The 25,728-nt window shown below is 49.5% G+C and overlaps 8 protein-coding genes across 8 annotated transcripts; 3 read left to right on the top strand and 5 right to left on the bottom strand.

The window, feature by feature from the left end:
• Positions 1–318: 318 nt before the first annotated feature.
• MRS44_013558 (uncharacterized protein) lies at positions 319–602 on the bottom strand (the record flags this gene model as incomplete). The annotated part of the gene is made up of 2 exons (XM_065617028.1): positions 319–406; positions 454–602. 2 exons carry the CDS (start codon positions 600–602, stop codon positions 319–321), a joined length of 237 nt encoding a protein of 78 aa, XP_065473100.1.
• Positions 603–1,804: 1,202 nt separating this feature from the next.
• Positions 1,805–3,389, bottom strand: MRS44_013557 (uncharacterized protein; the record flags this gene model as incomplete). Its single annotated transcript, XM_065617027.1, has 2 exons — positions 1,805–3,178; positions 3,261–3,389. The coding sequence occupies 2 exons, from the start codon at positions 3,387–3,389 to the stop codon at positions 1,805–1,807; spliced, it is 1,503 nt and encodes a 500-aa protein (XP_065473099.1).
• A 4,556-nt stretch (positions 3,390–7,945) lies between these two features.
• Positions 7,946–8,909, bottom strand: MRS44_013556 (uncharacterized protein; the record flags this gene model as incomplete). Its single annotated transcript, XM_065617026.1, has 4 exons — positions 7,946–8,199; positions 8,262–8,400; positions 8,460–8,559; positions 8,605–8,909. 4 exons carry the CDS (start codon positions 8,907–8,909, stop codon positions 7,946–7,948), a joined length of 798 nt encoding a protein of 265 aa, XP_065473098.1.
• A 3,147-nt stretch (positions 8,910–12,056) lies between these two features.
• Positions 12,057–13,089, top strand: MRS44_013555 (uncharacterized protein; the record flags this gene model as incomplete). The annotated part of the gene is made up of 3 exons (XM_065617025.1): positions 12,057–12,573; positions 12,624–12,947; positions 12,995–13,089. 3 exons carry the CDS (start codon positions 12,057–12,059, stop codon positions 13,087–13,089), a joined length of 936 nt encoding a protein of 311 aa, XP_065473097.1.
• A 594-nt stretch (positions 13,090–13,683) lies between these two features.
• MRS44_013554 (uncharacterized protein) lies at positions 13,684–14,714 on the bottom strand (the record flags this gene model as incomplete). Its single annotated transcript, XM_065617024.1, has 2 exons — positions 13,684–14,112; positions 14,163–14,714. 2 exons carry the CDS (start codon positions 14,712–14,714, stop codon positions 13,684–13,686), a joined length of 981 nt encoding a protein of 326 aa, XP_065473096.1.
• Positions 14,715–15,048: 334 nt separating this feature from the next.
• MRS44_013553 (uncharacterized protein) lies at positions 15,049–17,784 on the top strand (the record flags this gene model as incomplete). The annotated part of the gene is made up of 4 exons (XM_065617023.1): positions 15,049–15,433; positions 15,484–15,794; positions 15,955–17,190; positions 17,365–17,784. The coding sequence occupies 4 exons, from the start codon at positions 15,049–15,051 to the stop codon at positions 17,782–17,784; spliced, it is 2,352 nt and encodes a 783-aa protein (XP_065473095.1).
• Positions 17,785–19,195: 1,411 nt separating this feature from the next.
• On the bottom strand, positions 19,196–20,213 carry MRS44_013552 (uncharacterized protein; the record flags this gene model as incomplete). Its single annotated transcript, XM_065617022.1, has 2 exons — positions 19,196–19,983; positions 20,063–20,213. The coding sequence occupies 2 exons, from the start codon at positions 20,211–20,213 to the stop codon at positions 19,196–19,198; spliced, it is 939 nt and encodes a 312-aa protein (XP_065473094.1).
• A 2,218-nt stretch (positions 20,214–22,431) lies between these two features.
• MRS44_013551 (uncharacterized protein) lies at positions 22,432–25,187 on the top strand (the record flags this gene model as incomplete). Its single annotated transcript, XM_065617021.1, has 2 exons — positions 22,432–22,779; positions 22,836–25,187. 2 exons carry the CDS (start codon positions 22,432–22,434, stop codon positions 25,185–25,187), a joined length of 2,700 nt encoding a protein of 899 aa, XP_065473093.1.
• Positions 25,188–25,728: the final 541 nt, after the last annotated feature.

Below are 25,728 nucleotides of genomic sequence, written 5' to 3'. Positions count from 1 at the left end.
CGCCGAGCGCGTAGAGCACCGTGCTGAAGGGCAGTATGAATAAGCTTATCTCTCTGGTGTTGAGGTACTTCTTCTAGCCCGGAAGGAAGCCTTCCGAAGAGTGAGTCTGCCATAACCTGGCTAACCTCAATCCCCGCTCTGGCTCGACTCTTTGCCCCTGTTTCATGACCGTGGGTGGAATTTCTCACGTTGTCTATGGGATTCAAGAGGGAATTATCGGTCCCATCCCCCTGGAATATTTCATGTTGGCAAACTGCCTCATTTGCCTCGTCTCGTAGCGAGATGGGTAGAAACCGAAAGAGAGGTCCGAACGCTTTATTAAGGAAAACTTGATAAAGGACCGTGAAGATCAAAAGTAAGACCATGATAGTACCATGTGCTGTACAGGCGGGCCTCCCAGTTCCATCTTTTACGATGAAGAACAGGCCAGCAATACAAAGCTCCATCACATACACTCCGGTAAGAGTCTGGTTGATTGCTCGAGGGTAAAGTACACCGCCCGTATCGTAATCGAATCGGTTGACGTAAATCATGGCGTAGCGCTGAGCTAGCCAGAGAAGGCCAAAAGTGAGAATGGCGAACACAGATATGAGAGGAGACATGATGCAATAGATCAGAGCAATACATGCAAAAGTTTGTGTATACTGGGAACACAGCGCCCCATTTGACCGAATTCAACGTCGTATTTCGGGACCATTTGTCACGTGCGGTCGAGTCAAACGCAGGGAGCAATGATGTACCACGTGATGAGGCTTCCTACTTGAAGGAGGGTTGCGGAACTGGTTGAAAGAGATTGGAGAACCATGTACGAGAAAAAATAGTTGGCTACTTTCGGTAGGTTTCTAGCGAGAATATCAAGGACATCGCTCGCTTTTTGCAACTCCTTCATGTTCGTGACTAGCTGATCGATTGAAGAGGTGAAGAAGGAAGCGATAGAGACAACTAGAAAAACCTGTATGAACAGGAAAGCAAAGTAAAACTTTTGGACAAATTCGTTCTTCATAGAGTGAGACTTGGCGCCATTAAAATCTGCCAAAAGGTCGAGAAACAGCGGGAGAAGAAAGAGGAGGCCTGCCAGCAAACTAGCAGGCAGCAGGCCTGAAATTGATTGCCTGAACGACGTTCCTGAGCCCTTCTCTCTTTTCTACAAAAGAAAACCACTCGTACCCTTGAATGAGCTGGTCAACCTGACTAAGCGTTCCGGTCCAGGCTACTGGAATAGACCAAAAGGAGATCATGATAAATAAAATTCCTGAGGTAGTCACAGTACGTAGCCAGCGCCCCCAGTAAGTCACCGCCATATTGGCCCAGAGGATATCTTTCGGGCAGATCCCGACGATCCTGGAGGTCATCCGTTCTGGGAGATGGTGTATCGTACTCTGGCAAGCCATATGGGCGGCGAGCTGGGAGTTGAATTGAATGAATGCTGAGTCCATGACGGGGAACAGCTTCTCATGCTTTTGGTCTTCCTCTATCTCCATGTTCAGGCGTGCCAGCTCACTTCGACACCAAGATATGGTGTCTACCTTTCGGGTGAATGGTGCGATCCCGGGAAGCCACCATATGCCGAACAGTGGCAGTCGATGGGTAGGGCGGTCGTTTTTGCTCAGGTATTTTTGTCAGATGCCTTCTTCCCAGTCCTTGTCAAGCTCATGACTGCAGGCTTCAGGGTACTCAAACCTCCCTACGGTTTGGTCGCTGACCCCCAGAACTCTTGGAAGTTTCCCCATGAACCTCCACAGGGGCATGTTGATTCGGTCGCTACTTCGACACTCGAGGGGCTCCTGCCTGTATACATATTTCCTCAATCATGATCCAATAATTTTGATTGTGAAACAGGCGTGACAGGACTGCCGGAGGGTGGCTTCCAGAACTGCCACCACTTCGCTACGAATGAGACTCTCAAGCGACCAGGTTCCTGTTCCGGGTTCTCAATCATCGACTTTTGAGACGTATTCAATACACTCTGATCTTGCTCGATCCAGCTGTGTTCTTCGGAGCAGTCATTTTCATACGCTTGGGCAAGCGGAGAGAACCCATTAGTCCTCGCCGCCATCTTCTCCATTCGGATGCCAGCTCTACCAGCTGCTCGAACCGCTTGACTAATTTCGGCCAAGTGTGTTTCCTCAGTTGCGACGTGGTCAGAATTGTTGATCTCTTGGTTTGGTATGGATACGCCATTCGAGCACCTCGCATTGGATGCCATCTTAGCAGATCCCTCCTGTGCAGCTGAGCGATGAATTCCGCGAACGAAACATGCGGCACGGGGATGGCTTTGCAGGTAAACACTGTTTGGTTCAGAGCCGTCTGCATTTTTCATGCTGGCCATTTGCCTTTGTGACTGTTGACCATTCCGGCCATCGCATGATGTTTGATCCTGTCTGCTCATGGTATCTAGTCCCGAATTTTTCCTCAGTCCTGTTTCCGCAGCCTTGCCTCGTTTATATTGGGCCTTGTGAACGGCTTTGATCAAATCAGTTTCGGCGGCCTCGAGCCTGCGATGGACCGCATCGCGGTGGGCAATCTTGCAAAGCAAGCATGACAAGTCTCTGTTGGCCCATACTTTCTTCACTCCGTTAGGAAACATGCGGAACAGATCCTTGAGTGCCTCCTCAGTACGCCACTTCTCGGGTATTGAACTGACCAGAATAGTGGTAGTTGAGGGCTTCAATCGGTGATCGGCGCTTGTCAGATGATCTTGCCGTACTTTGATGTAGACACGCATCTCCAGGAAGAACACGAAGCAAACCCATGCGACTACGAGCACCGACATCGCCAAATGTGCCCAATACCGATTGGTGTTACTTGCTTTGACATTCCCCCAAGCCAATGTGTCCAGGCCGGTGACCGGGGCAAGGTCAAGATGGGTATTACTTTGCCCGTCAGAGTTGAGTTGCCGGCCGCGCCCGTCGACGTAATTGAGAGGGACTAACACTGGTATCACTATCCCCGCGATTGGAATGAGGATGATGAGCAGGGTCTTCAAGTGGCGCAGAAAGAAATAGGCGTCAAGCCCGCATTTGCGTATGACCTCCTGGTCGATGACATTCCATAGCCCCCGAAGAAGTTGGATGAGGCCACCGTTCGGCGAATCTGTTTGCTCACGCCGAGGGACTAGATACGTTTTGGGCTTGCTGCTGGCCAGGTTAGTAAGAGATAGTAATTGAGGATCGCTGACCTAACAAAATACGAGCAAGCTTGTTTCTCAGAAGGAGAAATAGAAGTAGTTGGAAGGCAAAGATTGCGGAACCGCTGCTCACCGCAGTAAGGAAGCTGACAATGCCGATGCCTTGATCCTTTTGAGCGCCGCCGGGTAGTTTACTGCTCTCCGCCCTCGCAAACCGAGAATCGCGGAAAGAAAACGCCGCTGCCGTGTCTGTTATGCCCATGATGCTGGTGGCTAATACCACGTTCGGGATGATTAATGTGCTATGGCGTAGTGTGCGTGACATGGTAGAACTGGAGTGTAGCTGTAAAAGTGTAGCATAGTCACAGACTCCAATCTTGTCCCTCATTGGCCATGATTCACTGTCCTCGGAACCGATCGGGAACCGAGTCTGAATCATGCGCTCAGCGTCGCTTGAATATTCGGCTGAAGGTAGGAGGCCGTTTTGATCCCAAACCTAAGCACTACATCACATTGAAGGATGAGGTAGAACCATGCACAGTACTATATAGAGCCAGGTTGTCCCTTCTGTACCGTCACTCGTTCTGCTCGCAGAAGTCCTTTTTCGACTGGCTAGTTTCGGCGTCGAGTTTTGCCCACGGCCGCTTGGGTCCTTAAATAGGGTTATTTCGAAAGAGGTCCCCTTCGGATGGATAGTTCACTCTGTGAGCTGCCAAATGGCAGTGTCTTCCACGCCCAGCCTCTAGGCGACTAGGGTCTAGCTCCTCTGAGCTGGCCGTTTTGGAGGGTCGTTTCCCACAAGCAAAACGGCGTGGCAATTCTCCGCAGTTTTACCAATGTGTAACAGGCAGCCCTGAGTATGGAGATGCTCCCCTGTGGCTTGGTTATCTTTTGTTTGGCGCCTTGTTGCCTGACTCAGATGTAGTCTCGGGGCAGCCTTAGTCATACAATGTGGTACTGTGAGATCGTTACTGGGATGTCTAGGGAACGGAATAGTAATTATGTTACGGGTTAGTCACCCGAACAGCGCTATGAGCCCCTATAGGCAGTTGAAGCACCTTCTGTAATTGCTACAATAGCGATTATGGCCCAATCTTTTGCCCCGTGGCGCAACGGCTAAGGTGCCTGCAGCTGTAACTGCCGTTACAAATCAGCTTTAATTGATCAGATGCTTTGTTGTGTTTTAATTCAATGTTGAGTATTGATGGGTTGGGAGTCTCGATCCACTCATTTGTCTGATCTACTCGCTTATCACACACGTTATCATGTTTATATTTAGTCGATATGTGTTGAATATATGGGGTGTCACGTGTGGGTCAAGGAGCTTAAGATTAAAAGCAGGTCCTTCAGGGCGCAAATACTTAACGAGAACACGAATACAACACGAATACACTGATTCAACCAATGGACCGAATACACGTACTGTCTGACAATATGCACCATCTTCTCTGTACGCCTCTCTATAGACCTACCACACCCACATGGTTTCGTGCCCACCGCATAGCCTCGACGAGGCTTTGCTCCACGGTCCAAAGCGGCGTTAAATAGCTACCTACCTACCTGTATACCTCATGTGAGGTTTTGAAGCGCCTCACGCTTCCGTATGGTGTTAACTATACATCTCTATCTCTCTTTGCTCTACTCCACTAGCGGACCTAGCCCTCGCAGGGAAAAAAAAAAAAGATATCTCCACTGTACCAGTACTATTTACCTCCAGCATTTCTCTCTTTGAGGATTGACAGTCTGTATGCACGAGCAGGAAGAGGGTAAAAAGAAGAGAAAAGAAAAGAAGAGGGAAAGTTGGATAGATAGGAACGTAGCCCAAGCTAAGGGTGAACATAAATTTATTTCAAACCAGGATCTAGACTTATGGCGTCTTTTCCCTCACGTCGAGTCTTAGAGTTCCCCAGCGCCAGGAAACCAGCAGTAACATTGCCAGCGAGAAATTGTCTTCAAGCACAGCCGCACGAATAGTGTAGTTTGAGGACCCCTTTACCCACCCACAGGTGTTTTGGTGTTCGCAGTTATTGATTCCTCGTAAGGAGCCAATAAGTCAATTTTTCGTTGTGAATTCGTCGTGTGATTCTGGAGCAGAGGGAAGTTCCGATGGCCACGCGGTGGTTTGCCGTTCGAAAATGTTAAGTAGTTGGTGATTAATGACACGGCTCGACTGGTAGTTCGCGTCTTGTCTTAAGGGTGATGCCCTTGCGAAAAGGCAAGTAGCTTGGATGTTATGTGCGTACGCGGACGCCACATGTCCGAACTTCTAGGCCTTGAGCACTGGTCAAAGCTGTTCTAAGGCACCTTCAGGCCATTCAAAATCTTCTTGTGTGAAATAGTCCGTGACAACGTCGGCGAAATAAGCCATGTCTTGCTCCAACTCCCATGTTGGGGAGACGCGGTCTTTCCACTTGACGGCAAGATAGCATTGCCCGTTGCTTAACTCACAATGTCCTACGATGGTTTGAAGTTTGTATTCTGGCTCCGGCGAACTGAAGCGTGCTGGCTGAATCCAGTCCTGCCACATCCTGAAACCTGCTCCATCGTCGAATACCCAGAGAAGGCATTCGGTACTCGGCCAGTCCCAAGACTCACCGTCCCGAGTCTCTGCACGAACACCGTAAAAGGTCCAGCCATCCACTTCGGTGGTAACAAGAACTTCCATTAAAATGACATGAGCCGACCAAGGAGTTTCTATTGACACCCCTTTGTCAAGGCTTCGCGGATGGACTGGGACTATCATCGTCCTTAATTGCACATGCACAACTTGGCTATGGCTAAAAACGTGGTGAAGATGGCGAGCCAATAGAATGGTTATACGGAGCCTCAGGTTAAAGAGTGTGAGGGATGAGTCGGGACGTGCTATATATAGGATTTTCATACCCCCAATTACCCTGCAATGGCAGAGGAACATGGAAAGTCTACTGGTTGACTGCGGTGGGCAACTTCGGCCCTTCAACAAGGGCGAAGGTCCAATATGGCTCCACTCGAGGCTAGACTGACCGCAGGATAGTGTAGACACAGAGCAAGAGTAATTCTACTCAAAAGGACCCATCTAACGAAGGCCGGAGCAAAGAGACAGAAAAGACGGGTTCCTCATAGTCGTCGGACAAAACCCGACGGGGAAGTCCAGAAATGTAGGGTGTTCTACGAGGGGGATAGACTGAAGAACATCGTCCAAAAGCTTCCAATGGAAGGGGATGAACACATTAGAATTAATCTCCATTGCCGCAAGCGATCCAGGGCTTTGTGCCATGAGGTGGTACGGTCTGCGACTCCGTTAGTCGACTACTCGCGACAGAGGAATCAACCATCCGACTGCAGTGATTCCAATATCGGCCCTCGGAGCGGTAGACGCAGTGCATCTGATGTTGGCTTCAATATACATGCTTGACGATGCCCTTATACGGCGTTGCCGCTGCCATTCCACATAGGTACAGTGGTCTTGGGATATGCATGAACGAATGACAGGATGGTATCAGTGTAGCTCACAAGCGACGCCAAATCGGCAATGAACACACAGGGCATGGATAGGTATGGATGAGAAGGGGCGAGGTTGAGAACGGCGTGATCGTATTCATCCACGCGAATACCAAGCCTCAGTTTGGGGGCAAAAAGCGAACAGAATCGGACATCTTCTCCTTGACACTGTAAGGTCACAAAACAGGGAAAGGTCTGGAGAGCACACTGATTCTAATAGCCCATGCATCAAAATATCATTAATTACATATATTAATCCATGCCACGTATTATTATATATTGTAGTGTGAATAGCTACCCGTAGGACAAAGGTAGACCGTCGGTGAATGGAGATGAACACCTCGACTTCAGCCATGGGTTTGCCCCTCTGCCGCGTGGTCGAAACTAGATGAACGGAGACCATGTGGGACAAGGGGTACTGTAGAAAACTATACATCACAATAGATGAAAAAGGCAAAAAAGTAAAACCGAAAAATTAATTGGTTATGCGATTCAACGAGTCAACCCACCAACAGGCTTACTACGTACAAGTGTGTAAAACTCACTTGCTCGGCCAGTTCACACGCACCCTGGAATGATTGAGTTGTTGATTTATGAGCTGTTCAGTTGACTAAGCGATGGGTGCTAGGTATGTGCGCTACGGGCTGCTGGATGGCAACGGCAGATGATGCCTGGCACACCCCGAACACGAACGATCTTCCGTCCACTTGTGTCATGCTGGAGGCACGCTTTGCTGGTCAAGCATTGGCGGGACAATCTTGATGTAGTTCCATCCTCGTTTTAAATGCGTCTAATTGATCATTTCGACGTAAGAAAATTTAGTGGAGCGAAAATGGATTGTGCAGTCAATCAAATGCTACCTAGTCCCTTGACACCACAAGCTTTGGTCTGTGTGATGAGGTAGACTCATATATAGAAGGGCTGTAACCTACATCGTTGCCACAGAACTAGACACCTCAATGTCGACTTTTTTTGTGATTACGGCCTTACATTGTACGGATTTAAGAGTCGGGCGTTTCTCTGCACACACCGTTGTCCAGTTCCCGCTTCTCGTGATATTCTGACGAGTAGCTGCACTCATCGGTACACGAGGTTGATTTTCAAGAAATGCCCGTTCCCGAAAGTCACTCGGTGCAACGTCATTACCATCCTGGGTATCTTTGTCCCTGAGTCGTATGGACGTGAGAAATGGGGGATAAAGCGGCCGCAACTTCGGCCGTATCCAGCCCCATACCATGGGGATACTAGAGGTGACAACTGCCACGAAAGATTCACGCACTGCCCAGGATGCCGCTTGTTGCGGGCCCGTAGTAGGATTCTGATTTCACATCCGTCGATTTAGTCAAGACTGCGTAGTTCATGGTAAAGGAAACGAGGACGAACCTTGAGAATGAGAACGCATCGGAGAATACCAGCGACCATGACAAAGACGCCGCCTGAGAAAAGAAGCACAAGTATGAGTTTCTTGAATTTTGGGACATTTGCTTTCCAAAGAACTGGAATAGGAATGGCCATGAGGTAGATGTCTGTGACAATATTGAGAGTGACGACGAGAAAGATGAGCAACTTTGAGGAGGCAGGCTGGCAGAGGTCTTTGAAAAAGAGTGTTAGCAAACGTAGGTGTTCTGGCGGAAAAGAGGAACAGCTAACTAACTTCCAGGGTCCGGGTCTATTTGCCAAAGGTTGTGGAATGGCTGGCATCCGCAGAAAATGGAAGCTATGATGGCAATGTACGTAACGGCGATGAGGACAAACCCTACGTTAATACGAGTCCGGTACGCGCTCAGGCCATTCTACACATCAAAGTGTCAGCCTGTTCGAGATTTTTTCGGCAATGGTTAAGGTCACTTACCGTCAATCGGATATAGAATGCACACATGGCACTCTTGATAAGCCAGAGAACGGACGCATACACGGCCCAGCCTGCAATCTGGATCTTTGATCCATTGACTCTTGATGATTTCTTGGTGTTAGCCCGTCACACTATTGAAGCGCACCTGATTTGGTCGCGTCGGGATTGTACGTGCCTCCACTTGTATTCTTCGCTGCTCGGTGATAACGCGGCACGTTGTTCGTCAGTCATCGCGTTGTTGGCGAGACCGTAGAATCGTGCCCCAACCGTGTATGCGAGCACTATCTCCGTCGTGTACGGCACAATGACGAGTAGCATAAGATAATCGTCCATCTTTAAGTTCCGTATGCCCTCCTGCTTAGCGCGAGCGTATGTTCGGACGCCGATGACGACGATACCAAGTGCAAGAAGAGTAAAAGCTTCTGCCGCGAAGGAATGCAGTGCAGCCATGACACGCAAGATCTGGGGCAAAAACTCAAGGCAATGGCAGAAAAGTGCGGGGGCAAGACGATCGTATCACAGGCGATACCCACTGGGGTATTGTGATCCTTTTGAACAAGTCTCCAACGGTGGCCCGGAGCTGATTTGAGTGCCTCCTTTTTCCAACGGGAACGGTGCCTGGCTAGTTGAATAAAGATGTAAAGTCATTTGATGCATGGCGCGCTGTGGTATTTTCCACCGTTTCTTACCAATCGTTGATTTCCAGGCCATGTGGGTTGCGGAGGAAACGGTCAAAGTTGGCCCAGGAATGTTTACATTGTGACTCATAGGTAATCGGTTTCTAGCAGGTTGACCAACAATCTGAAGAGTCAACCAGCCCTATATGAACGTTAAGTAGCCGTCGTATGTTTACCTGGAAGGGACGCACTCAAGCGTAATAGCAGCTGGTTCTTGCTCTCCTCTGGACATGCTGTAACCTCCGCCCAGCATCGATCACCAAACTCTGGGCGCAACTCCAGCGAGACCTTTTACGACTCCAAGTTTGTACAGTCTATTTGGCCCATATGGTCATTTCGATTCAGTTTGTGATGCCGCTGCCAATTTTGCTGCAAATGCTACGCACACCAGCGCCGTCTATATCAGACAGCGCTACCTAGTCCTGAGGCAACCATGCTAACAAAATAGCCGAGATCGACCTCTGCGTTAGTCGCACAAGATGTTGCGAAAGCCTGTACATGCCAAATGACTAATTGTTTAGGCAGTCCATTAGCCAACCGCTGATCCTAAATGCGACAAATTTGCCAATGGGTGCCGCCGGGTGATGAGCCGTACATGCAGGGCTTGAAAAGAGGAGGATCAGGTATATTGCGAAGAGTATTTTACTAGTTCCCGTTCGAACGGAAAGATAGTGTACCATGAGGGGGGTTGCGCTGCCGCTGAAAGCAACTCGAGACATACGTTGAGACCAAGTTCACTTAAACCTTGAGTTGAACGACGGCTTTGGCCACGTCCCAGCTTCAAACGTGCAGCAAGTCTCAGGAGACTGTACTACGTTTGCGGAGGACTTCTACGTATGTATGTATATTTTTCGTCCGGGGGGCCGTGAGGCCCCAGATGTCTCCTAAGGGAGCACAGGACGTGCTGAGCTACGGGAGTCTACCTATGAACTAACCAGGAGAATTTCTACGTGTCGCTCAGGGTGTAGTGTAGAGGGTGGCGATCAACGCAACGTCAATCAAGAGGCTGTCAGTCAGGTTGGTGTCAATCAACTCAATCCAACTCAACGGAGCCTATTCTTACTAATCAACGAACTCAATATTATCACGATATTGAGTTGGTTGCGTTGGCAAGGTTGATCAGGTACTGTAGCGATGTTCCCAGACTCCGGTGCCGGGTAGCTCAACACAAGGCGGGTTGGGTATTAGTGCGGTGAAAGAAGGACTACGTGGCATGGGGCGCTGGTCAACCTCAACGCAACGCCAACCAACTCAATATAGGACCTGGGTTGATCAACTCAACGGAGGAAAAGCTTATTAAGCAGTCAACTCACTCAATTGAAGGCTGAGGTTGAGTGGATTGCGTTGATCGCCACCCTGGTAGTCTAGAACTGGACGGAAAGTGCGCGTCAAGAAGTACCGGTACTGCGGGCCCGCGCAAACACGGTAGGACAACCTGGGGATTGATCCTTCGTCCATTTTCGACATCTTGACGACTCCAAAGGGCCCACGTAAGAATAGAGGCGCAACAAAAAGAACGGTTTAGGACAACTTACAGTGTCGTCTGGTGCCGGCGAGTATTACCTGGCCTGATAGTCTTTATCTGTGGACCCATGTCGATGAGCATGGGTTTGTAGCTTAGTCTAGATTCGTCATCCAAAATCGTAATTTTTATTTTTTCATTGCATCGGCTATTTTTGGGCAGAAGTAGCTCGTGCACATCGCTCCATGCGCCATGCGTTGTACTGTCCTTGTAGGGCCTTAGCGGCGACATTAGTTGCACTGGCATCTAGACAGTGGAATCAGCTCCAAAATGATCCAGTTTCATGAACTCAAGTCATGCGAAAATAATGCTCAATGAGAACGCCAATTGATGGGGTTTTGGGTGATGCAACGTCGTATTTCTGTCCACAATCTTACTTGGGCCGTTATCTGACTACTTTTCGGCACTTACAGCACCCCGGCCCCACAGTAAGCGCCTTGTCATGGAAGAAAGTTTGTTGTTTGTCCGATGGAAACAAGACCTGAAATTGACTGTAAGCCACGCCTACGAAGGGGAAACTTAGACTCGGCTATAAAGGTGCCTTATATTGACCTTTGCCCCGCCTGCTCCTTGGATCAGCGTCGGACCATGACCCATATCTTGCTACAATGGAGCTACACTTCAACACCACGTTTGGGTACGCGTTGGGATTAAGTGGTTTAGTTATCACAATGGCTCTACGTCCGTTTATCCTGGGAGTTGTACGATTGCTATTTCCGCCAATATTCACAATTGTCTGGAAACTTCCACCGTTTACGCAATTGGCAAAGAGAACATCGGACTGGGTAACGGAACACCTCATCTATCGCAGTTTTTTTCGCAGTAGGAGCAGCGTGGACACCTACAGCCGGGCTCATGCCATGTTTTTCGCTCTTTGTTTTGCGGCAAACCTTTGCTGCATTTTCTTCCAAGTGCAGAGCTGGTCAGAAGCGTGCTCTCGAGCAGGTACGCTGGCGATGATCAACATGCTTTTGCTCTATGTTGGCCCATGTTTCGGCTTCGTAGCTGACATCTTGCGCCTCCCTCTTCGAATCTACCACCAGGTACATACCAGTGCGGGCTATATGGTGGGAATATTAGCCAGTTTCCACGCTGTCGGAATAGTGGTAACCAAAGGAGGCTTTGCGGTGAACAGTGTTCGCAATCTCTTGGCTGTTCTTGTAAAACACCTTACTACATCATCAGCCCGGTACTAACTTTTGGTAGGCTATGGGTGGAATTTGTCTTCTCTTGATGCCCATCTCCTTTGTTTCCAGGATATTGCCGTATGAGTTCCTGCTGTTCATTCACCGCACGACGTCGCTGCTGTTGGGCTATGCGATATGGCGCCACTTGCCTACTAAGGAGCTTTTCCCTCGACTTTATCTATACATTATTGGAGGGGTCTTCTCCTTAGCCATGACTGTTCAGATGGGGATCGCTCTGTACAGAAGTCGTTGCCGGTTTCACTTAGCCGACCTGTCTTGGAGTAGCAAACCCATCATCCAAGTACTTGTCCGTCTTCAGAGTCGACTGAAGGTTGAGCCTGGGCAATACATCAATTTATGGATCCCCTCCAGCTTGCTCTCCACACTGCAAATCCACCCATTCACCGTCGCCTCTTGGTCTCCAGATGCCGCGGAAACACTGGTCGTCTTCGCCGAAATACGCAAAGGTTTCACTAGCAGCCTACGTAATAAGGTGAGATTTGGCGACTCGCAGAGTTTTGCGATGTTTACGGGGCCCCATGGCTCAAGACTTCCTGTTGATAAATACGACCACGTTCTGCTGATCGCCACAGACCTTGGCATTGTAGCTCTTCTGCCGTATTTGCAATGGTTAACTCACGCACACCACGCTCATCAATTAGAAGAAGGGACAAATAGATTCAAGTCATGTAGGAGTATACACCTTATTTGGCACTTGCGCGACTGGGGTAAGTAATCAGTTTTCGGCGTTTGCCCCTTCTAAATTGACGATTCACAGAGGTCTTCGTGGCGGTGTCCTACTTTTTGAACGTGGCTTTAGCAGAAGATGAGCTAAGAGCATCAAATGCCTGCAAGATATGCGGCACGGAGCACCGATCCATTATCAAATTAACCGTTTATGGGGAAAAAGCCACTATCGGTCAGGATGAGGGCCACGGTGCTGCTAATGCTAGAAAGCTTGCGGATAGTGTAAGAGGAGATATCCATTGGGAACCGATAGACCTACCATCAATACTGGATGAGGAACTATCATCAATACTGGATGACGAAACCGTGACTGGAGTTACTCGCGATGTTTCTAGGAAACCGTGCGCTGTCGCTGGTAAGTCAGCTAGAAAAATCACCGGGCCAAGCTGACCATCGAGATAGCGTCTGTTTCACGGAAGTTCAGGGATCAGCTTACGGATGCTGCGAGAGCAAAGTTGCCTCACATTGACCTCATGTTTACTGAGTATCAGCCTTAGGGCGGTATCACCCTATAACTCCGTGGAGAAGAGGGCTGGACTGGGTGTGTCGTGGGATCTCAAGAGTACAGTTGAATGCTCAGGAAATTCCTGCCTTCGCGCTTGCTACATAAACCATCTTGTGGATTCAATGGAGTTCAGCAGTACATAAGCCCAAGGCTTATATGTCATTTGGGTCCTCCTCTGGTAGTTCAATTTGGTTGTCCTATTTTAGCCGTGCCCGTACTGTAAGCCCGTACTGAAGGCCTCCACCCGTACTGAAAAGCGTAGGCGAGTTGAATGTTGAATACAAATAGACACACAGGAGGTAAAAGAAGAAGATGCTAAAACCAGAAACAAAATGGCTACCCTATAACAGGACCTAGATTCCTACTCTAAACTGCATTTTAAGTGCAGTGCAATATGCTAAACGAATGAACAGGCTTAGCTTCTTCTACTGACGCCGACTGAGGGTTTGGTCAATCCACGTCCGTCGCTTCCGAGAATGTTACCAGCCATCTCGTGGTACAGCGAACTAAATGTAAAAACATTTCGAGTGAATGTGGCTCGCCGGCTTTTGCCAAGAGTGGATGCTTCATACAAATTACCTTGTGTTCAGAGGATGGGGACTTTGCTTACCCGAGAGATTCGCTCCATATGGCTTTGTCTAATGAGGTTGACCATTGATTTCGCTGCTATGTCCTTTGTCGAATTTTTTAGCTCCTTTGTTAGCTCAAAGAAATCGACCACGTCCTTGGGAGGCGTCCAAATGCCGTAACTAAATTCATCAGGATTTACTTTCTCCTCGCGACCGGCTATCAGCTGCGCCGTCAACAAGCAGAGGCCCTCGCTGAGATTGTGGGATGAACGCTGGCTACAGTGTTGTTGTCCCCCTGAAGCAGTTAGCCCAGTTGCCACGTAGAATTCGTGTCGGGGTAGTTCACAGATCTTCACGTGTCCCCCATGATCAATCAATACGTTCGAACACGTCAATTCCGGGTGGCCCCAGTCGTGCTGTTCCAGGTATAACAGGCCATTTGCGACCTATGCCTATTATAATCAACTCTGGTAGAAGTATATAGTTAGAAACTGACCTGTTTCAGAATGCATGCTAGTTCTGACTCATCCAAACGCCTATTGGCAACCACTTCAGAAAGGGAAATTGGAACAAACTCAAAGGCAATCGTAAGGTCATCCCCTTCCCCATAGACTGCGAGAGCCTTGACGAAGTTTTCATGCTTGATGGATTGTACCATAGCCACTTCATCCCGGGCGTTGGGACCGGAAAGTTTCCAAAGCAGCGCACCTTGCGTGTTCTTGGTAGTTGTGGCGAGTCTTTTCTGCGCTGCGGCTATATTCTTATTGAAGCCTAGAGAGATACGAAAACATTCTCGATAATGTTCCCGTGGTGAAATTCCATCGACCTTATCTGGTGCTCGCGCACGAATTGCACCCCCGCCACCAGTGAATGCGTTCTCCGGCTTGAAAGGTGGTCGTGCTTCCTCCCTTATCACTTCCGTAAGGGGCGGGTTTTTGGTTATAGAAGGCGCTACGCCCCGCGATGGAGCCTCTGCAATAGATGCTAGCTTGGCAGCGGATGGCGAAATTACGAATCGTGTCCGGCGCTTTCCGTCTTCGGAGCTCATTGTGTGGTGATTCTTTGGCTGTCAACAGACCTTGTGCGTAATGAGGACTAATAAAGAATAGTGGGCTTCATATATACGGCTGAAACTGGCTATTCGATGTCGATTTTAATGAATAGAAGCGCCTCTTGCTCTGTCGGAAGCTGGCCCTTTTGAGTGTCCAATTTCACTCACCTTCGATGGTCTATATGTGGTCCCTCCTTCTTCGGCGTTTTCCCAGCCCATTTGGTTCGCAGTTCCTATTTCGTCATACATTGAAAGCTGGCCGCTGAATACGTTGCTCACCCCCTCTCTATTTCGTTCCTTCGCTCTGGTTTACCTTCTCTGCTAGAGCAACATGGCCCTCCCCGCCCAGATGGAGCAACTCAATAATGAGAAAGAGCAGAAATTCCTGGGTGCAGCCGTCATTAGGTTCAAGGCTCTCGATTTCTCTTCTTGCAGAGAGGGAATCCTCGGCGGCGACGAGCCTGACTGGGACTATGTTGATTGCTTGAAGGAGACGATCCGAAGCGGATGCAGCTGGTCCCCAAGTCAAATCCCCGCGTTGATTGACCGCCGTCAATTTGAAGAAGCTCTTCAACGTAAAAGGATTGACGGTGATACGCTCAACTTCGATGCGGGTACTCGCGTCGAGTGCCTTGGAGGGTTGCACGAATATCTTGCCGCCGATGCGGTACTAGCAAACGAGCACAAGCGCTGGCGCATTTGGCTTTACTCATCAGGTATGCCTCTTTCGCCGGGTTTAATTCGGGGGCTGATATGATGGCGCCAGATCTTAGCGAAGACGCGAAGATTGACTTAATCGATGAACATATAAACACGAGGCAGATCAGCGATGCAGAGTTCTTCTATAGAATCAGCCTACATTGGCGGCATCACAGACACGATATTCCGCCACCTCCCAACAAGTGGCTGGCTGTCCTAGCTCGGAGATCGAAGGGAAAAGCGGCAGAGATCAAGCGACTTTTGAGCGATAGTGATCCCTTTATGGTGATCTTCGAAACGTTTCACGACGTTCCTGCGTTGTTTTGGGGTTTCAGGATTGGGCAGGTGGGCAAGATGAAATCCTTACTATGCAGGCCAGTAAGTTTCTAACACTCCTAAGCTACTCGGCGTGACTGACAACCAGGAATTGCTGTCGTATTTACTGCGAATAAAATCATTCTGGTCCAGCATATGTTTGGCAGACCAACATCAAATCAAGAACATTGATGTGGCGACAGTAAAAAACTGTAGCGGCAAGGCCCCAGGAGCCAGTAAGGAGCATAAGAAGGTACTTCAACGTCTCTTCGATAGCCGAACGATACTAGGAAAGTTCAGCAACGAACAGCGGGATAAGATTTGGGAAGGATTGTGCAAGGCTACCGAGGATCGATTGGTGCCGACACTGGAAGGTTTCTTTGGAAATCTCGAGTATTTGAGACAAGTTACCGGCTGCTTGAGGAGGCTTATCGATATTAAAGAGAGCTCACCGCAAGTTGGCCGCGTTTGCTTATCTCAGGAGGTCATGGGAGACCAAACCGCGTTAAGAGGATTTGTCGAAAATAGCGGAAACTCGTTGCGGAACGGCTTCACTAAGAAATTTCGAAAAAGTATGGAAGACCAATGCTTGCTCCAAGTATCCGGGGACCGCTACAAGCTGGTTCGAAATGAAGACGTTAGCCAGTTCGAACTAGCCTACAGACATCTCTTGCTCTTCGCCTTCCGCGAGTTCCCAGCCATGCCGTGGCAAGCAAAGAAGAAACTAGCTGGAGCAGAAAACACTACGGATCCAGTGGTCCTGTTCAAATTTGCCATACTAGCTCATAAGCTTGGCGTTCGATCTGACAAGATTGGCGACATCCTTCGCCAAAGACCCCAAGCTCCGGTGTTCGAACAGCCAGATAGTCGCAGTCGTCCAGGTATACTTTCTGAGCCTGCCGTTTATGGAAAGCCTACACCTTGCGACCTGACCCAATACAAAGATTCCATCTTTCTACCCAACTTGCATGGGCCTGCCACCGGGCAAAAGTTGGACTTTGACTATTTCTTTGTCCAGCGCTCACTCTACCTTGACTTAATGCATCTCTTCCCACTTAATGGCATCGAAACGTTGTTAAGCTCTGCCGTTTCCGAAAGTGAGTATCACCTCCTTGGCGGTGACTTTCAGTCAAACACAGAACATGAGGGCGTACAGGAAGTTGAGCGGACACTATCACAGCTGCAGGAAGAGGCCAAGCGGTTGAAGAGCAACATAGAAAGTCAAGAAGCGGAAAAGCGCGTCCTTGAGTTGAAAGTTGAATCACTTCGTCGGCAGGTCGAACAGGAAGGGAAGAAGCTCGAGAGCACCAAAAGAGAAGCCGAAACAGAGCTCAGAGATCTCGCCGAGACGCGACAAAGCAGAATTCAACGAGATGACCCAGAGGTAACACTGTTGGAAAGCAGGAAACAAGACCTCGAATCCGAGATTCGCCAACTGACCCAACAAGCCAAGGAGTTGGTTAGTTAACCATCAGCAGAGATGTCCTTATTGCTGACCACTTACCGATAGAGAAGAAGAGCTCATGTTCACGGAATCACTGCATTAGGGAGTCAAGAATTAGTGTCAGCGATTATACAGGTAAAGGAAGAAGACAGCCGCAGCTATCAGAGGAGCGGACGCTAATTTTCGCAGGATGAATCTGCTTCCAGCGACAACAATGAGACTCACACTGGCCCTTTGTCGCCTCAGCTATCTCGGGTTGGTCCTAATGAGGATAGGTTGGCGGCTCAGGTCCAGATTAAGAGTGGAAAGGGTCCAATTGAATACTTAGAGATTAATATGACTGAGAAGGAACTAAAAGCGTACCTGGTTGAGTGTCAAAGGAAGGGTTACAAGTTGTTTGATGGGTGTGACGGGGTACTTACGCCTGATTCATGTTTCGGGGTGCTCAAGAGCGAGTTGCCACAACAACCCATCCTGGTTTTGAAACCGGAATTCGAGGTTGGCAAGGCGAGTATCCCTCTCAAGCGTCGCTCCGCAGACAAAGACTATCCGGCAGAGGTTGCCGGTCAACGAAACCAAACAAGGCAAGCGGAAAAGAGGCAGAGATAAGCATAGAACCAACGAGAGCAAAAAAAGAAAAGAGGACAAAAGAAGCAAGTAAACTGGCGAAAGAAACGACTTCGTAACAAAGTAGAAGTGTCATACATGAGCTGAAGAGCTAGTAGAGTGAGCTGATAACCCAAGTGCGCCATAATACATGGGCTAGCATATGAAGTGTGCCTGCATATGTGGGCTGACACAAAGAGCGCACCAGAAGAGCTGCGCCAGCACACTCAATATGCTGCTATATATGAGCTGGCATAGAAGGCATGCCAGCTCATGTAGGCTAGCTTACTGAGTGTGCTAATGTATGTGTGCCAGCATATGTGGTGTGCTGGCATATCTGGGCTAGCATGTGCGGTATGCTAGCATGCCTGGACTGGCATACGCGGTGTGCTGGCATAGACAAGCTAGCACGCGAGTTATGCTGGCTTATCTGGGCTAGCACAGGCAGTGTGTTAGCACACGTAAGCTACCATAGCTTGTATGCTAGAGCAGAGACGCTAGCACACTCAGCGTTCTGGCAGAAATCGGCTGGCACATAACGGATGCTAGTAGAAGTGCGCCAGCACACTGCCTGTGCTAGCCCAGATAAGCCAGCATAACTCGCGTGCTAGCTTGTCTATGCCAACACACCGCGTATGCCAGTCCAGGTATGCTAGCATACCGCACATGCTAGCCCAGATATGCCAGCACACCACATATGCTGGCACACATACATTAGCACACTCAGTAAGCTAGCCTACATGAGCTGGCATGCCTTCTATGCCAGCTCATATATAGCAGCATGTTGAGTGTACTGGCACAGCTCTTCTAGCGTGCTCTTCGTGTCTGTCACGAACCCACGTGATCAAGTGGCGCGAGTAAAGGGTATCACGTGCGACAGCACCTCATACTGGTTGTTGCCCATGTTCAGGGGGAGACTGATCTTGTTTTCTTCTTTATTTCCTCTTCGCGCTACGTCTTGCATCTAGGACCCAACCATTAGTATTAATTGACCCATCATTGACTACGATTCCTCACCAGCATACCGGTGCCTGGTGGCGCCCGTTCAGAGATTACCGGTAAGTTCTGGTTTACTTTATTACGAAGCAGGGGGTTTCTGAGGAACCAAAACGTCACAACATTTAAGTTGTAACTGAGTTTTGATCGGAGCTCGCGAAGATTAACTGGCATTCTGAGCAGCGACACTAAGGGGCCGCAGACAAATATAGACATGTATAATTCATAACTGTGCACCAACTTCACAACTGAACTATTGCTATCGAAGGCTGTCCTTCCTAAAGAGGGTTGGCTTTGGGGTCGTATCATATGCCCGATATGAGTGGCCTACCGCACATTTAGGATGATCAAAATGCAAATATACAACCATCCAAACTCAGAGAACCGATACTCAAACCATGAATCCCTATCGCTTAGCCTACGTTCGGGTTGGCTTGCGATCCAAACGGCGCACAACCGCGCCAAGAACTACTTTTAGAATCCCATTAGCCGTCAACGTCTTATTGTTGTCCGAGCTGGTGGAGCTCCATGTCGCCGTATCGACCATATCACGGATACCCAGATCAGTGAGGTTATCGTCGAGGTCCTTCAGAGCCTTTGCCGCGCCATTCTCCTTGCCAACCTGGAAGAACTGAATGCCTACCTGGTAAGGAGGCGCCTCAATCTGGTCGAGCTTCTTGGCGTAATGAACGATGATGCTCTCAGGGTCGTCGGTTGGGCAGCCGTCTGTGATGACGATGACGTTGACGGGTTTAGTGGAGTCCATATTCTCAGGTTTGCGTGCCAAGTTGGCGCAGTAAGGTTTGAGGATGCTGTGCAGGCGAGTGCCGGTAGGTGTAGCACCTCCAGGACGTGTAGACTCGAATAGACGCTGCACCTGCGCGGCATTTTTGATTTCATAGTATCCGCCGGGAGCCTGGGTACCGGACCCGGAGTTCCGCGACCGATGGTTAAGGAAGTAGACGTCGATACCGTCAGAGTCATGGGAGGTGCAGATAGGAGCAATGGCACCAACGGCCTCGCGAACCTCGTGCCAAGACCTGCCAGCCATAGACCCAGAGTCGTCGATCACGAAGATGGTATCGAATGTGGAGAGGAAAGCGTACTTGTCTTCGGCGCTGGTAATGTTCGAGAGGCTGGGTACAGGTGATGCGTAGCCAACCCTGAGGGAAGTGGGCTGTGAGTAAGCGGGAGGAGGATCATCAGCTAGGACGCTTCGTGTTAGATCGATATACGCGAGCCGTAGCGGTTACGCCAGAGTATAAGAATTTAGGCGTTTACATACGGATACCATCGTTCGGAGCGGTAGTCGTGGAATGAAGGTCTAGCTTCATGCCGCTGTCATTCGACGCCGACGGCCTCTGTGCAGCCTTAGAAGGATCACGCCCTCGAGAGAACTTGCCCATGAGGCTGGTGAATAGCCCATAGCGAGGCATGTTGGTCTCTTTTGTGGCGCTTACTTCTTGATATGTAAAAAGAAACGCGAGTTGGATGTTTAGGACAGGTAATCGTAGCTGGGTTTAGCTTTTTCTGGGGAGATTGCAATGATGATTCTTTAGAAAGCTAGGACTTTACGAGGGTGAAGGAGTTTGAAGGCTCTTATTTATTGCTGTAGAAGTGTGCCTTCACTTACCAGGATTGATCTGGCGCTAACCTCACCGCGATACGGTTTTTGCTCTACCATTCAGCGGGGCGGTGCCCATGGCGAAGAGAGCAAGGCCAAGATGATGACGAGACTCTGATGAGCATGGTCCACTTCGGCGTAACCTCCCTCGCCATAATGACCTTTGGCTAGGCGAACGGGTACGGGGAAGGCACTTTCTTTGTCTCATACAGCCATCACGACTCCACCATGGTGTTGCTAGCTTCTATTCCCACGCTTAGTCTGGCGAAGCTGTGGGGTCTGAGGTATTGGTCCACTTCCATTTTATTACTCTGAATACTGATCGGTGCTAGATCAGCCCAACTGGGCCCGACCCTCAAGCTTAATGAGGAGCAAAAGTAAGATGCATGCGCGCTAACGTTTGCAGTACGATGTCTGCCCCGCAGGACCTAAAGCTATTACGTACATCAAGGCATCTATCATAAAATAGCATCCTAGTCATAGTGTTTAGTAGGGTGTCGGACGTTGCTTAGGGCATCAAGTAAAGCGATAGATTAGGGCCAGGGGAAGTCTAATAGGCTACGATGGAGGGTACCGGTTAATTCTTGATTTCCAGTGACACAACGAAGGCCTGATTCGGCGTCGTCTGGTAGACACCTCTGGAGCAATCGAATCCGAATGGCCAAAACGTCCAGTCTTGCTATGTTACTGATTGCCCTAGCAGCAACGAATTTTCTGCTTACAGAGGAAACAAGGCCTAGTGCCCGTCAATCTCGACCTTGGGCTATCATTTCCAGCGAGAGCGTCAAAGGAGGTGGTGGCTTCACGTGTGGTTGGAAGTTACCCTTACGTAGCTTGATATCGGCTTTTAAGGCTGCCTTTACCACCAAAAGGTTTTGACTGCGTCTCTAGAGGAAACGAAACGTCAATTCAATCATAAAGCCTGCGGGCTTTCTTTGCGATAAGAATGGCTAAGTTTGGGATGCTTATGCCCTGTTTAGCCGGCAGCCAGTATCAAGGCGCTGCGGTTATGGTACGAGACGCTGCCCGGAAGGGACTGCTGTAAAGCCACCACCAAACTGGCACATTGAATCAGTACGCAAGAGGAATTCCGGACGTTTGGCACAGGCTAATGTGTAAGAATCCGTATGAACAGACTTTTTCCCACTCTTCTCTCTTTTTCCACCCAATGACCCTGCCTTACGCACACTCTTGGTTTCCAGAATAATGGCCCGGTATTGGTCAAACTGGTCACAAGCACGCGTGAACGGCTCGGTCAGGACAATTAAGCCTACAAGCCAGTCCTAGAATCGACCGCGCTAATACATCATCAAAATTTGGTCGGTTAAGGCCACTGATGGGTAATGTATCATGTAGGGCGTTCAGGAAACGGTAGGATACGGACAGCGAACCCAAGTAGGCCACATGTGGGGAGGGATGTTCACAGATCTTCGTTTTCCGATGGCCAACCTTCCAATTTCAGTCAGCCCATGGCTGCGTGAACGGTAGCGTAATGCCTCAGTGGAAATCATTTGATATTGTGCCAAGATTTGGACCCTTTGCTGCTCTGGGGCCGTTGTATCTCAGCCATTTTGGGTCATAGAGTAGAAGACACCGGAGTGTTTGATTGCTTTCTCGGTAGGCGTCCATTAATTGCTTTCCGGTAGAAGAAAAAATAAATAATCCATTTTCCGCCGAAAACGATACGCTCTTGGTTATATATAGACCACTTCACGCCTTATATCTCTACAGTGCCTACACAGTCATTCATAGTGGCTAACCCGTGTTGCTTCGAGAGAATTGCCACCTGTATAAAGGCTGGATGGCTACTCTCAAGGTATAAGGCCCAAAAAGCTCATTTTAGCAACCAAGTGGAGTTAATCCGAGCGTGGTCTTCCAGGCTGACGTTTATACAGCGCCACCCATACCCCTCGTCACCCCGGTCTTGTGGCACTCTACGCTAGCACGAGCCCATATTTGCTCGCTTGGGTTTCTCATTCTCTCTTATCTTCTCGAACCTACTCGTTGTTAACCGCATTTAGTCAAAAAGAATGCCTGGCTATACCTCATCAGAGGAGTCGGAGGACTCCCGCCGACCTCCCAAGCAATCCCCCGAAAAACTCGGCGAGAGCAAACAAAAGCACAAAAGAACAAAGAGCATGACACCTCAACAGTCAATCAACCGTACATGGAGAAGATTCTCTAGACATCAATTCAATAACGGTCCTGCCATCATTCCGTTCGACCCTGTTCCGCCACCAGTCAACACTGGTCGTTCCAATAGATTGCTCTCAGAGGATTATGGCCGTGCCGCGGCGGAATGTCGACTGAAAGTCGAGAAGATTGTCAAGGAGTGCAAACGAGTGAACATGCGGTATCGCGATCCCGACTGGGACTTGGTCAGCCTCGCTGTCCTCCAGCTCACGAGAACCCCCCTCGCTGACTGTTCCGTTAGGATTGGGATTTTAAACACGAGAAAGGTCACTGCCTGAATACTCTGGGCCAGAAAAAGTTCGAATTGAGTGACACCTCTCTCTTGAGTTCAGAGGATAGGGTGCCCAAAGCCGTTAAGCGAGTGCACGAAATCTTCGAAAACCCTACCTTTATGAAGAATATTCATGGTGGTGACGTCAAGCAAGGGAATCTAAGTGATTGCTGGCTGATGGCTGGCTTGATTGCTCTAGCTAATATTCCAGCCAGTCTTAAACGAATCTGCGTTGCCTACAACGTCGACGTCGGCATCTATGGCTTCGTCTTTTACCGAGATGGAGAATGGATCTACTCCATCATTGACGACAAGCTCTACCTGAAGTCGCCCTGTTGGGACTCTCCTAGCACACAGCGAAACCTTCTGCAACAGGTTGGTCAAGAAAATGCAGAAAAGGTCTATCGGGAGACGTACCAGACCGGATCCAGGGCGCTCTTCTTCGCCCAATGCAAGGATCAAAACGAGACCTGGGTTCCCCTCCTTCAAAAGGCATACGCAAAGGCGCACGGTGACTACTCATCCCTTGCGGGTGGCTGGATCGGCGAGGCTTTGGAGGATCTGACCGGTGGTGTCACCAGCGAGCTGTCTACCTCCGATATCCTTGATAAAGACGAGTTCTGGCGCAGAGAACTGTCAAAAGTTAACGACCAATTTTTCTTCGGCGCCTCGACCGGATATCTAGAGAACGGATACGGCGAGCGCGACGGCATTGCCGAGACCCATGCCTACGTTGTCTTGGAAGCACGTACATTGAAGAACGGTCAACGCTTGGTCAAGTTGCGAAACCCTTGGGGCTACACTCGCAAGGGTATCTGGGACGGCCCTTGGAGCGACGGCTCAAAAGAGTGGACCAGAGACATCCAAGAAGAGCTTGGCCACAAGTTTGGCAGCGACTCGGTCTTTTGGATCTCATACCAGGATCTCTTGCGCAAGTTCTCTCACATTGACCGAACACGCCTATTGCAGGACGCCGACTGGCGATGCTGCCAACGTTGGGTCGGTGTGGATGTTCCATGGAAGGCCCAATACCATGAACGGTTTCACATCAAGGTAACTCAAAGCTCACCTGTCATTCTCGTGATTTCGCAACTAGATGGACGCTACTTCAACGGCCTTCAAGGCCAATATTCCTTCAGGCTACACTTTCGTCTCCACTCTCAAGAAAACCTCGATGCCGACAGTTACATTGCTCGATCTCATGGCAATTATCTGATGACCCGATCGGTGTCTGCGGAGATTCCTACCCTCCTACCAGGAACCTATATTGTGTACGTAAAGGTGGCAGGTGAAAGAGACCTTTCGGCCGAGCCGGTAGAGGAGGTGGTCAGACGTGAATGTCTTGACCGAACCGAAAACGAAAAGCTTCTCCAAGTCGGTTACGCTCACGATTTCGCCCACAGGAAAGCCTCAGCTCTGATGGACAAAGCTATGAAGCTGCGTCAAGGGGAGTCATTCAAAAAAGCCTCCGAAAGCCGACGAAAGGAACGTCGTCGACAATGGGCGAAACGCCATGCAAGGCGGCAGGCGACTAGAGAACAAAAGAAGAAGGACATGGAGAAATATCAGCGCCGTCATTTGGAATCTCAGTCAGGTGTCTTCAATTGCCAGATTCGGAGCCAGGCCAAGCCCAGCGTGGAAATTAAGAGCGGCTTCGATCAAGCAAAGGCCGGAACAGAAAAGAACAGGCGCAGGGCGTCATCAGAAAGCAATCTTTCCACCCCACGCAGTGCAGTAGAATATAACTCAGCCTCTCAATGCCCCAGCGACGATGAAAAGAAGCCCACCGTCGCGGATGCCGTCGTCAGCCGAAACCCGAGCCAGTTGAGAAACAGGTTGCCTTGGTCTCGGAAATATGCCTTTCCCCTGGCATCACCTGACTCTCTCCGGCTGACTTGTCAGAGCCATAAGTTCTCGACTGTAGCAAGGGCCAGGCTCGAGGAATCGGGATCAGGGAAGAGAGAAGACGCGGAAGGTAAACCATCGTACGTCTCAGCGGCTGAATCGTCAGCCTCCCCCGTGGACGACTGGGAAGCTTTATACAGCAGTGATGACATGACGCAGCAGCCACGCGATGACACCCTAGGCAATCCCTCGCACGTAAAGCAAAGCCCCTTGGAAGAGGGGCGCTTGAGATATTTACAGAATGCTTCCTCAAGTGATGATGAGCGTTATGACTCAGAGGAGGAGAAAATGCCTGCTCCATGGAATGCCACTTGTACTATTGGAATCAGGGTATATTCGAAGGATGAAGACTTGCTACTGTTGACGGTTGAGGATGGTGTTCTACTCGAGCAAGTACGGATGAAAAGATCTAGATAAGTAAAGGTACTCACACGAACACTAAATAGCATCCCATTCAATACCTACTGGACCAACTGTCTGCATCAACAACAGTCCGTGTCACTCTATGGCAAATCAATGCACGGGGCAATAAAAAGACCGGCGTTCCAGCGTCGCCTGGAAGCAATTTATACGGGCATTTAGCTTGTCAAACAGAACGCTCACGAACACGAATTGAAAGTTGCAACATCTAAGGCAACTAGCCGTTACAGGAAGCATACGGGGCTCCTTCACCGAGTCCAGTCCCAGATGTCGTGAGCTTTCCCTTCTCTGTTCCATGAATGCACAGAATGATGTCGGGGTAATCACCCACCTCTAACAAGATGTCGTGTGGCTCGATGGAATTGTGAGGGAAACCGGAAGTCTACGGGCGGAGAATCTCATAGGTACTTGATGTCTTGAGCAACTCTTCGTGTTCGTGGTGCGTCAAGACTCACGCGGCACACCCAGAGGGGTATCCATTGAAAGTAATTACTCCGAACGCCCAAAGTCAACGCCCAAAGTCAATCGCAACCCAATA

The sequence above is a fragment of the Fusarium solani genome (assembly GCF_023522795.1).
Source record: "Fusarium solani strain SB1 chromosome Unknown bctg00000009, whole genome shotgun sequence".
NCBI lineage: Eukaryota > Fungi > Ascomycota > Sordariomycetes > Hypocreales > Nectriaceae > Fusarium > Fusarium solani.
This window is presented reverse-complemented; position numbering and strand designations above follow the sequence as displayed.